Below are 12,500 nucleotides of genomic sequence, written 5' to 3' on the forward strand. Positions count from 1 at the left end.
GTGCCTCTAACCACTGGCTTTTCTGGTACGTGCCAACAGGGTGGGTGGGGGGATAGATAGACAGGTGTTTATGAATGTACATAGATAGTGTATATGTAGTAAATGTAAAAGGAAAAAAAAAAGAAGAAAGAAAAAGAATATACATCTCAAACATCGAATTAATATACAAATAAACGCAGCTTTAAGGGCAGGTAGACAGGTAAACCACTCACACTCACGCACACACACACGAAAACAGACACACACCCAATAACCAAACACTTCGCTTCCGTCGCCCCCGCCTGCCCCCCCTCCTCCCCCTCTCCCCCTTCCCCCGACGGGGATATGAAGCCACGAGAGACCCACCCAAATCCCTCGTCTCCCATGTACCGACTAAATATTCAAAGAGATACATATGAGGTGGTACAGTAAGCTTTGCTCTCTCTCTCTCTCTCTCTCTCTCTCTCTCTCTCTCTCTCTCTCTCTCTCTCTCTCTCTCTCTCTCTCTCTCACTCTTACTCTTACTCTTACTTTTCCTTTCCCTTTTCCTTCCCTTCCCCTACTCCCTTTCCTCCCTCTCTCTCCCTCTACCTCTTCGTTTCCTCCTTCTATATCTCTCTTTCCTCCCTCTACCTCCTCCCTTTCCTCCCTCTACCTCCCCCTTTCCCTCCCTCTACCTCCCCCTTTCCCTCCCTCTACCTCTCTCTTTCTCTACCTCTATCTCTCCCTTTCCTCCCTCTCTCTCCCTTGCCCTTCCCTTCCTACCATTCCCTTTCCGTCCTTCCCTACCCTACCCCCCCTCCTACCTTTCCCAAACGCGACATCCTAATCCAAAGGGACGTCCCCCCCCCCCGCCCTTCTTCCCCTCAACCCCCACCCCTAGCGAGGAAGGCGGTATGGACGGGGAAGGGATGAAGAGAAGGAGAGAGGGAGGGATAAAGGGAGGGAGAGAGGAATAGGGGGAGGACGAAGGAAGGAAGGAATAATAGGAGGAGGACGGGAGGGAGGAAAAGAGGGGAGAAGGAGGAATAGAGGGAGGGAAGCAGGGAGGAATAGAGGGAGGGAGGCAGGGAGAAAGAGAGGGAGGGAGGGAGGCAGGGAGGAAGAGAGGGAGGCAGGGAGGACTAGAGGAGGGAGGGGGAAGGGAGGGAGGGAGGGAGGGAGGGAGGGAGGAGGATGAACTGAATGTCCCGCGTGTATTGATTATTCACTAACCTTCTGTACACTCCTCTCTCTCACCTGTTGAGTCCGCCTGACTCCTGCCTCTGACCTCTTTCCAACAAAGCCGCTCTCCTGCCAACACACGGCCAACGATCCTGCCCTCCTTACACGTGCCAACCGTGCAAGATGGTCGTGGTCACCATACCCCACCACCCTATCGCTCATGACCCCTCGTAAAAAGGACCCTCACCACAACCACGATCGGAGCAAGAGCAGGCATCACTATCATCATCATCCTCGTCCACAGAAGTAGCACAAGCAACACTTCCCGCTTACCTGTTGAATAGGACCGGACCGCCTCTCACCTGCCCCGCGCGCCGCACTCTCACCCTCCTCTCCCTCACCACATCCCACACCATACCTACCTGTCGCACACCCTGTCTCACCATGACACCATAGCGACTCCCCCTATAGAGAGCGAGCGTGGATTGGAAAAAAAAAATTATACATGTATGAATAAAAAAATAAAAAAAATATAGAGGGCGTGAAATCAGACAAGCCACATGAAATATCGCCTGACATAGGCCTAAGATTACACCCCCCCCCCTCTCCCCGCCGCTCCCCATTCCCTAATACGAGGGAGGAGCGCCCCCCGTCCCGCTCTCCCTCTTTCCCAATACACCTGCACCTAATCCCACGCCTGGAGAATGCCTGTTACTCCCGAATGCGATTAGGGAGCGTAATGGGAACGGCCGCATCAAATTAATCGAATAGGCCTATACGATTTCGTCTTTTATTTTCTCACAACAGGTGGAGAGTGTTTGGTAAAGTTGAGTAAAGATTTGTGTTTCAGGGTGAGAGGGTGGAGAAGTTGAGAGGAATGAGAAGAGGAAGAGAGAAAGAAGGGGAGAGGATGAGGAAGAGGGTTTGGGAGAGAGGGTGGAGAGGGAAGGAAGGGGGGGGGGAGGAGGAGGAAGAGGAGGAGGAGAAGGAGGAGGAAAGATAGGGAGAGAGGGTGGTGGAGGAAGAGGGAGGAGGAAGAGGAGGAGGAGAAGGAGGAGGAAAGATAGGGAGAGAGGGTGGTGGAGGAAGAGGGGGGAGACAGAGAGGAAGGAGAAAGGGGAGAGGAAGGGAGGGAAGAGGCAGAGGAGGGAGATATATAGATATATAGATAGAGATAGAGAGAGTAAGGGAGAAAGGGAGGGAGGGAGAGAGAGAGAGAGAGAGAGAGAGAGAGAGAGAGAGAGAGAGAGAGAGAGAGAGAGAGAGAGAGAGAGAGAGAGAGAGAGAGAGAGAGAGGAGAGGAGAGAGAGAGAGAGAGAGAGAGAAAGAGAAAGAGAGAAAGAGAGAGAGAGAGAGAGAGAGAGAGAGAGAAAGAGAGAGAGGAGAGAGAGCAAGAGAGAGATATAGAGATATTGATTTAGCCGTGTGGTGTGAGAATAGAGCTGGCTCCGTGTGGGAGGAAGGACATATAGGCAGACATACATACATACATACATACAGACAGACAGAGAGAGACACGGACAGCATAAGCCTCGGGAGTGGGCGCTAAGAAACCACGACACACGCAGGGAAAAGGCGTCAGAAGTTGAGGGCGAAAATGAATGAATCTTCTTGTGCCATTTCCTCGGCCTCTTCGCGTCATTGTTGCAAAAGTTCGCTCAAGGACGCGTGCAATTGAGCGTCCCCCTGCCCCCCCCCCCCTATATACCCACCCAAACTCCTGGTCTTTCTCTTAGTCTAATATTAGATGGTAACGGAATGGTTCATTACATAATTCTGAAATCTTAAAAATGACTTCCTTTATCGGACTTTCTTATCAAAAAACATTACATATGAAGAACGTAAAAGATAAAAACAAACTGCAGACATTTCTCTTCAGATTCTTATCAGTAGTTGCATAAAACAAAGAACAAACAAAGGCATACAAGGATAATAATGAATAAAGAGAACATAAAATGATTAAAAAAAACACTCAGTGATGAAATGATAATAGAAATAGAAATGATGATAATGATGATGTTATTGATGATAATAAAAACAAAAAACAAAAAACAATAACAAATATATATACATATATATATATATATATAAAATAAAAAATAAAAACGACTATCGACAAAAAAAAGAGAAATAAGTGCAATCCCCGGGTCAGCAAGCACACAAGCAAGCAAGCAAGCAAGCAAGAAGCAAGCACACTAACCCGTCGTCGCCCAAAACAACACAGATCCCCGACCAAGGACGCGAAAATTAGCCCCGTTATTCACCAGATGGCGCTGGGCTGAGGCGGCCGCCGACCTTTTCCTTGCCACGCCGGGGACACCAGGCGCCGAGGGAGGGAAGAGAGGGAGGGGCAGGAAAGGGAGGGAGGGAGGGAGGGAAGAGAGGGAGGGGCAGGAAAGGGAGGGAGGGGTAGGACAGGAAGGGAGGGAGGGAGGGAGGGAGGGAGAGGGTCAGGGAAGGGAGGGAGGGAGGGAGGAAGGGAGGGAGGGAGGGAGAGGATCAGGGAAGGGAGGGTAGGGGCGAGAGGAGGGAGAGGATGTTGGTAGGATGAAGGGGAAAGGAAGGGAGGGAGATTAGGTGAAGGAAGGGATCGAGGGAGAAAGAGGGAGGAGGTTGAAGGGAGGGCGAGGGCGAGGAAGACAGGGAAGAATAAGGAGAGAGGGCAGGGAAAGAGCGAGCAAAATAGAGGAAAAAAATAAAAGCAGAAAGGGAAGGGAAAGAAGAAAAACGAGAACAAATGATAGAAGAGAGAATGAAGAAAGAAAAAAAGAAATAACGAAGAACCTCAGACAAACAAACAAACACACAAACAAAACAAAACAAAAACAAAACAAAACCAAAAAAAGAAACAAGAGGGGAAAGAACACGAGGCAAAAAGGCAGGCAGGGGTAAGGAGAGTCCCTGGCGGGGAAAGAGAGCTATGGGCAGAGTAATGGGGCCACAAGCGAGCCGGAAAGAGCTAAAAGGCCGAGTCGAAGGGCCACCGCGCGACACCGAGACCGTCTCAAAAGAGGGATGTTATGACTTGACCTCTCGTGACCCTCCCTTGCCACCATTGTCATGTCAAGTGTGTGCGTGTGTGTGTGTGTGTGTGTGTGTGTGTGTGTGTGTGTGTGTGTGTGTGTGTGTGTGTGTGTGTGTGTGTGTGTGTGTGTGTGTGTGTGTGTGTGTGTGTGTGTGTGTGTGTGTGTGTGTGTGTGTCTGTGTATGTTTGTGTGTGTGTTTTTGTGTTTGTTTGTGTGTGTGTGTGTGTGTGTGTGTGTGTGTGTGTGTGTGCGTGTGTGTGTGTGTGTGTGAACAAAAATTAAATAAATAAATGAAATCTCGTAATGATATAATCAATGCAAGCATCAAAAACACTGACATACACATAGGCCTACATAATAGGAACGGCCTCCAGAGGCTGGATTCACAAACATACGATTGTAAGGCATATATTAGGGACCATTTACAAGTGCGTTTACCAGCTATGGTAAAGTGGGATTCACTAAGCGTAAGGGTAAATCGACTTCACTATCCTAGTTGCAATGGTAGTGTGTGTGTGTGTCGTGCGTATGTGTATATGTGTGTGTGTGTGTTGTGTGTGTGTGTTTCGGGGGGGGGAAATGATACATATGTATTTAGAGTAAAATTATTTCTACATAAATTCATTTCCTAGAAAGCATTCTATTCTATGATCTTACGGATCAAATATAATTACAGCAATACATCATGCAATGGAGGTGCTATTTGTATCAGCATTATACAAAAAGAAATGCCAATCAAGCCTTTTGAATTAATAAGAATGAATAAGTATATAAATTAATACAAACACAAAAATAACAAATTGCGATGTGCAGTTTGTACCTTCTTCCATGTAATATGAATTGGCCTGATTATTCATATCATTTGTGATCTTTAAAGACCTCCCTGTTTTTCCGTTAGTCTAAACCATCTTGCTCATTATTTGAGGAACTTGTTGTCCTTTGCCAGAGGCCCGATGGCTGCTTCAATATCTATTTTTGTCCTTTTCCAGAGTTCCGATAGGCGCGGAAACTGTTACAATTCGTTTATTAAACTTTAAGGTATGAATCGCCAATTTCTTAAAACAACATTTATATATATTTATTTTTTTTTTCAATTATGTAATAGAAGAAAACTATGTTTGAATTCATCAAACTATTGATTCCATGTATTTTTTAAAATGTTTTTGTAGGCCTGTGGCTGTCTCAAAATTTACCCTAGGATGCATGAACATTATTCTTGCTTGTTTCCTGTGAATTTTTCCCTTATTATGGTATGTTCATATCAAATGAACACTTATCATTATCGTAATCATAACAGGTGTACATGCAAACTGAAATGTCGCCTTAAATGTTGACTTTTGGCCGAGATAAAGCAAAAATTGAGAGTCGGCGCTGCATTTACCAGTGGACTTACCAATGCTCCAACCACTGGTAAATAAATATAGGATTGAATCTACTATGGCAAGCTTTTCGTGAATACCGGTGCGGTCTGTTTACAATCATAAGTACTGTTACCAGCGTATTTACCAAATCAATCACAAATGATAACACAATCTTTTGAAATAGTGGCACGATGAAGGATATAATTAGGTTTGGTTAAGATTAGCTTAAGTTGAGGAAAGTGTAAGGGTAAGTTAGGGTTAAGTTAGGTTAGGTTAAGTTAAGGTTAGATTAGTTAGGTTAGGTTGGCTTTAGTAAGGACTTTATGAGGTTAGTGCTGTAACTCTAACCAAAATTAAATACCTTAAACAAGCCATTTCGAACGATTCAAAAACGTGAAACAATTTTTTATCGAAAAAATGTAAAACATCACTCACGTCCTATTACAAGTAAGACTGAGACAATTAATTCCAAATACACAAAGCTATTCTCACCGAAACAGAAATTGACCAATCACACCTTTCCCTTTCAATAAGGACAGAAATCAACCAATCACAAAGCTTCTGTCCCCATCAGGATAAGAATCAGCCAATCAAGGACTTCCATTCCGACCAATCACCATCGAGGAAAGAGAGTCACGTGACTAACCGTCATGGCTGGAACGTCTCCTCAAGTTTAATAATAACTCGTTCAACCTTGGCGGTTCTTTTCTTCTAGTCAGCCATCAAATGTCGTAAATTAACGTCGTTCTGTTTCAAATTTGAAAGGTCTATTCACGTTATTTCCCTTCCTTCCGTGTCGTGTGTCGACTTCACTTTCTCTTATTTTCTTTCGTTCTTTTTTTTGTAATTTCATAATTGTGTGATTCGACAGCGGGACTTTTTTCTTTCTTTCTTTTTTTATAATATCGAAACTCGTCGTTCTGAGTTGCCGATGTAATTTTCTAATTTGCAGAAACACGCACACACGTACAAGAATAAGAGTAAGAATAATAACAACAATAATACAAATAACAATAACAGTAATAAAATCCAAATATCATGGAAGATAGAAGGAAAAGCAAAAATTCCAGTGAGAAAACCAAAAACAAAAACAAAATATCAACATGAAGAACCAAGAACCAAGAGAGATGAAAGAGAATAACATTAATGATATCAAACAGTAATTCTGAAAAATAGAAAAGAAATATTAGTCCGACACTGGAGAGAAAAACGTTTTTTTTTTCTATTACCACCAATACAGAACAACATTAATGACAATAACGATAATAGCAATAATAATAATGACAACAACAGTAATAATAATCGTAATAATAATAAAAAAAAAACTGAAAAAACAATAAAAAACAAAACAAGACAGCCCTTAGTTGTGTAACAAAATCTTAACCCCCGACATCGATACTATCTTAACTAAATCTCTTTCAGCCCCCTCCCCTTCCCCTTCCCCCCTCCCTCCCTTCACAACTTTTCCTCCGAGGTCTAGTCGACGAAATAAACATTCCCGCTAAAACACTTTTCGGAAGAGGAGATAAAAAAGTAATAACGAAGAAAATGAATCACTAGGGATTATTTTTTTCCCCAAATGTATTGACGGCGGAGTTATGGATCTCGTATCTTGGGGTGGGAGGGAGTGAAGGGAAAGAAGGAGGGAGGGAGGGAGGGAAGGAGGTGAAACGATGGAGAGGAAGGGGAGAGGAATGAAGGAAGGAGGGAAAGGGAGGAGATGGAAGGAAGGAAAGGGAGGGAGAGGGAAGTAATGAAGGAAGGAGGTGAACGGATGGAGAGGAAGAAAGGAAGGAGGGAAAGGGAGGAGATGGAAGGAAGGAAAGGGAGGGAGAGGGAAGTGATGGAAAGAGGCGAAGGGAAGGAAAGCGGGAAGTAAAAGCAATGAAGGAGAGAGAAAAAGAAAGATAAAAAAAGCAGGTGAAGAGATAACTCAGTAACAACCAGAGGGAAGAAAAAAGAAGAAAAAAGAACAAAAAAAATCCAAACACAGAGTTAAGGAAGGAGGGAGGGGGGAGGGGGAGAAAAGAGAGTCCCTATCACCCTCATCATCATCTCAATTCCCTACTATGGTTACCATGATCATCATATTACCATTACAGATTCAACCATTTTTTGCCACAACCTCCATTACCACCCTCACTATCACCACAACTACAAAAACTAATCACAACTGTAGCAATAATAACGACACACTGGCAGTGACACTCCGAGCAAAACAACAAAACAAAAACAACAACAGTAATAACAGCCTCGCAGCGACACAAAATAAAAGCAGTATTGTCAATACCAATGATAATAACGCTAATAATATCGAGCATATTCATAATAACGGTTCCAATTATAATTCAAAAATAACGGTCATCATCAACGGCCCGGTAATAACGACATCGCAAATACAATCAAGTTTCGACATTCGCAATACAATCAACAATGCGACGGTTATACTTACATATGAAAAAAAAAATAATCATAATGATATTTAAACAACTAAAAAAACATTTAATCACTACATAAACATACAATGTACAATCTCTATGATCTGGTGTGGGGGGGGAGGGAGAGGACTTAATCATCATATTACACGTAATTAATAGAGCTCGCTAATTGGTTACGCAAGAGCAAACATCACTAGTCTGTACTAGTTGATAGTTACCTAGTAGTCCTGACTAACTGACTAACTGACTGACTGACTCCTGATGATGCACGGAGGGCGGGCGAGTGGACCGACTGATAGCATAGCGAGAGGATCACGGGGCTTTCCAGTCGGCGGGGGGCAGGGGGGTGAGGGGTGAGGGAGGGAGTCGGGAAGGGAGTTAAGGGGAGGGGGAGAGGGAGTCGGGAAGGAGGGAGTTAAGGGGAGAGGGTGAGGGAGGGAGGGAGTTAAGGGGAGGGGGAGGGGGAGAGGGTTATGGTAAGGGAGGGAGGAAGTCGGGAAGGGAATTAAGGGGAGAGGGTGAGGAAGGGGGGAGAAGGGGTTTCGGGTGAGGAGGAGGGAGGGAGTCGGAAGGAAGTTAAAGAGAGAGGAAGAAAAGAGGTGAGTGAGTAGGAAGGGGTAGGGAGGTGAGGGGGTGTGGGAGGAATAAGAGAAGAGGGAGAGGGTTGGTGAGGGTGAGGGAGAGAGGGTGGGGAATTGAGCACGTGAAGGAGAGAGGAAGGGGCGAGGGAAGGAGAGAGGGAGAGGGGAAGAGATGGTAGAGTAAGATTCGAAGGGAGAGGGAATGGGGTAGGGGGGTGAGGGAGTTCATAGACGAGAGGAAGAAATGAGAAACATAGACTAAACGAATGAGAGAAAGATAACGAAATAAAAAAAGAAGAGAGAGAAAGATAAATTGTCCCCATGAAACACATGATATTCCGTCGATATGTAAGTGACAGTTATGGATCAAATACCAATAACAAAGCAATGAAATAAACCAAAAATCTCGCGCTACGGTCATCAACAGCAAGAATAACAACAACAACAAAACAAACACACGAAACAAATTCAGCTGTTATATTCCGACGAGGCCAGGCTGGAGCCTCTGCATCGTGAACAATATGTTGACAAATGAACAAATACACACTCGTTTCTTGTATGAATAGGATTGTTCCCATTTCAAGCCCGGGGAAAAAGCTGCTCTTTTTGTTTCTGTCTCTTCTTGCTTTGGGGGCTTTTATGTAGATATGAATACATGCATGCATGCATGCATGCATACACACACACACACACACACACACAAACATATGTATATGTATATGTATATACATATATATATATATATATATATATATATATATATATATATATACATTATTTGTGTGTGTGTGTGTGTGTATGCGTGTGCGTGTGCGTGTGCGTGTGCGTGTGCTATATGCACCCCTCCCCTACATATATATAAAAATTCCGGACAGGGCGGGAGTTCGCCGTCAAAATATATATAAGTACGTACAAATTCGAAATAAAAATGAAACATATATTCAGCCGCTACAAATGATGCACATTCCCTCCCACCTCATTCCATCCATCCATCCATCCATCCATCCACAACCAACGACCACCGAGGAACAACCATAAACAACAAAGCAAAGCCGAGTTGTTTGCGTTCTTGGTCTTTAAATTAGTTGCTTGCTTGTATTCTCTTTTTTTTTTATCTATCTATCTCTTTTTTTTTACATTCAATTGCAATATTTGTATCGTTTATAAATGGCATGGATTCAGTTATTGCCTGCATATAACTTTTTTTTTTAGGGGCGGGGGAGGGGAGGGGGAGGGGTACAATGGGATGAGAGGATCAGGGGAGGGGGGGAGGGAGGGAGGGAGGGAGGGAGGGAGGGAGGGGGAGGGGGAGGAGGGGAGGGGGAGGGGGAGAGAGGGAGAGGGAGAGGGAGAGGGAGGGAGAGAGAGAGAGAGAGAGAGAGAGAGAGAGAGAGAGAGAGAGAGAGAGAGAGAGAGAGAGAGAGAGAGAGAGAGAAAGAGAGAGAGAGAGAGAAAGAAAGAAAGAGAAAGATAGAAAGAGAATGACAGAATAAAACGAAAAAAGAAAGAAAAATCGTTCGCGTCATATTGAAAGCCTGCATACATTCTCGCTCACTCGACGCCTAGGTTCATGACACTCAAATGACCTAAGGCTTATTCATCGCGTAAAGCCTTATTTATTGCGTATGATATCATTCATCGCTTGAGATTTCATTCATCGTGCAATACATTATTCACCACGAGAGACTTTACTCACTGCATAAAAACTTAAATACATTCACTGTCTTCCCTTATTCTGCATTATCTTTCTTAATCTCCGTTCTTTTTTTGCATCATTTCATTCATCCTATTTTTAAGAAGAATTATTAATGAATGTGCGGAAACAAACGTACGAAAAATATTGGAGTCATTTTATATGTTGCTTTTGAAATGTAATATTTATATTTTTGACTCAATCAAAAAAGAGAAAGAAAAAAAGAGAGAAGTGTTGAAAATTAATTAAGGGGAAGGTAAAAGGAGAGAGAGAATAAGCGAGAGACAGAGGGAGAGGGAATAGGAGAGAGAGAGAGAGAGAGAGAGAGAGAGAGAGAGAGAGAGAGAGAGAGAGAGAGAGAGAGAGAGAGAGAGAGACAGAGAGAGAGAGAGAGAGACAGAGAGAGACAGAAAGAGACAGAGAGAGACAGAGAGAGAGAAAGAGAGAGAGAGAAATAAAGAAAAAGAGAGGAAAAAAAACATACACATCCAGGAAGAGTGTGTGCAAAACTTAATCATCAAACGAACACGAAAGGGGAACCCACTTATCTTAACCCCCACCCCCCACCCCCCAACCCGCCCTCACTCACCTCCCGGGGCGAAAAGCAACTTGCGTTTCCTTTGCAATTATCAGGCGATTAACATCAATTTAATCATTCGATCACTTCAAATAGACTACACGAGTTCCTGTTAGTCCAAAGAACCGCGCGCTAACATGACTGCATGAAACTGGATCCACATTTCATTGTTATGTAAACAAACATGTGACGCCCATTTTCGCTCTGTCTCGCGCCTTCTCTTTTTTTTTGACTGTGTTGTGCGTCAGAGAAAGAGAAAGAGAAAGAGAAAGAGAGAGAGAGAAAGAGAGAAAGAGAGAGAGCGAGAGAGAAAGAGGAAGAGGAAGAGGAAGAGAGAGAGAGAGAGAGAGAGAGAGAGAGAGAGAGAGAGAGAGAGAGAGAGAGAGAGAGAGAGAGAGAGGGAGAGAGAGAGAGAGAGAGGAAGAGAGGAAAGAGAGTAAGAGATGAGAGAGAGAGAGGGAGAGGGAGAGAGAGAGAGAGAAATAGGGTGAGAGGAGAGAGAGAGAAGAGAGAGAGAGAGAGAGAGGAAAGAGGAGAGAGAGGAGAGAGAGGAGAGGAGAGGGAAGGAGAGGAGAGAGAGAGAGATGTGAGAGAGAGAGAGAGAGAGAGGAGAGAGAGAGAGAGAGAGAGAGGCAATTGGAGGGGAGGGAGGAGGCAGGGAGAGAGAGAGGAAAAGGAGGAGGAGGCAGGGGGAGAGAGAGGCAATGGGGAGGGGGGAGGGAGGGAGGGAGGGAGGGAGGGAGGGAGGGAGGGAGGGAGGGAGGGAGGGAGAGAGAGAGAGAGGGGGGGAGGGAGGGAGAAAGGGAGGGAGGGAGGGAGAGAGAGAGAGAGGGTGAGCGAGGAAGGGAGGGAGGGAGGGAGGGAGGGAGAGAAAGAGAGAGAAAGAGAGGATACTATGCCCAAGGGAAATACATATGTAATAAGATATAGAAATAAAAGAAACAATAAAAAAAATAGAAAACATAAATAATAGAAAAAATAGTGTAAATAAGACGAAAGAAAAATAATCCAAAAGGAGAAAAAGATAAATCCTTTACTTCGAGGGAAAATTTTCCCTAGATCTGCTTTATAATAAACAAAAACAAAAAATATATAATAATAATAATAATAATAATAATAATAATAAAATACAAAAGACGAAGATCACAAAGAAATAAAGAAAAAAAAGTAGAGAAACCAAACCACCCAGGCCACGAGACCTCAAACGGCCCACAGAACCTGATATTACTTACCCGAACTTTTTGTTGCTCCCCTGCCTCATTCATCAGCCATCCTCCCTCCCCTCCCCCTCCCCCCTTCCCTTCATCAGCCCTCCTCCTGTAGAATTGTGAGACCCATCTCATCTATGGTCTATGTACACATATGAATACATGTATGCATACATGTAAACACCCAAACACACACATCCACACACACACACATACACACACACACACACACATAAATAAAATCATAATCATAACAACAATAACAACATTAACAACAATGAAACAAAAACATCCTAACAAACAACACAAACAATATATCAACCAAGTATACATCATATTCTCAGTTTATCCGCTTTCGTTTTGCAATTGACAGTGCAACCGTGACATATATAATAAATACAGGTTATTGTGTCATGCCTCTGACATGTCCATGTTGTTGCAGCGCCATGCGAGTCACAGTCGAACGGACGGAC

General features: G+C 44.0%; 1 protein-coding gene across 30 annotated transcripts in view; it reads right to left on the reverse strand.

Annotated features, from left to right (window-relative positions):
* The window catches only part of LOC122262361 (CUGBP Elav-like family member 1), a 635,722-nt gene that overhangs the window by 454,122 nt on the left and 169,100 nt on the right, over positions 1 to 12,500 (reverse strand). Inside the window, exon 1 of one of the 30 annotated variants that reach the window (XM_086547237.1) lies at positions 5,892 to 5,920. The exons of the other annotated variants lie outside the window; for them this stretch is intronic. Within the exon in view, the coding sequence (XP_086403363.1) occupies positions 5,892 to 5,905 (14 nt within the window). The 5' untranslated portion in view covers positions 5,906 to 5,920. Of the gene's footprint in view, positions 1 to 5,891; positions 5,921 to 12,500 lie in introns of those variants that run through there. 30 annotated transcript variants of the gene reach the window in all.

This window comes from Penaeus japonicus, unplaced genomic scaffold (assembly GCF_977035675.1).
Source record: "Penaeus japonicus unplaced genomic scaffold, GWHDUDI00000001_assembly GWHDUDI00000019, whole genome shotgun sequence".
Classification (NCBI taxonomy): Eukaryota; Metazoa; Arthropoda; class Malacostraca; order Decapoda; family Penaeidae; genus Penaeus; species Penaeus japonicus.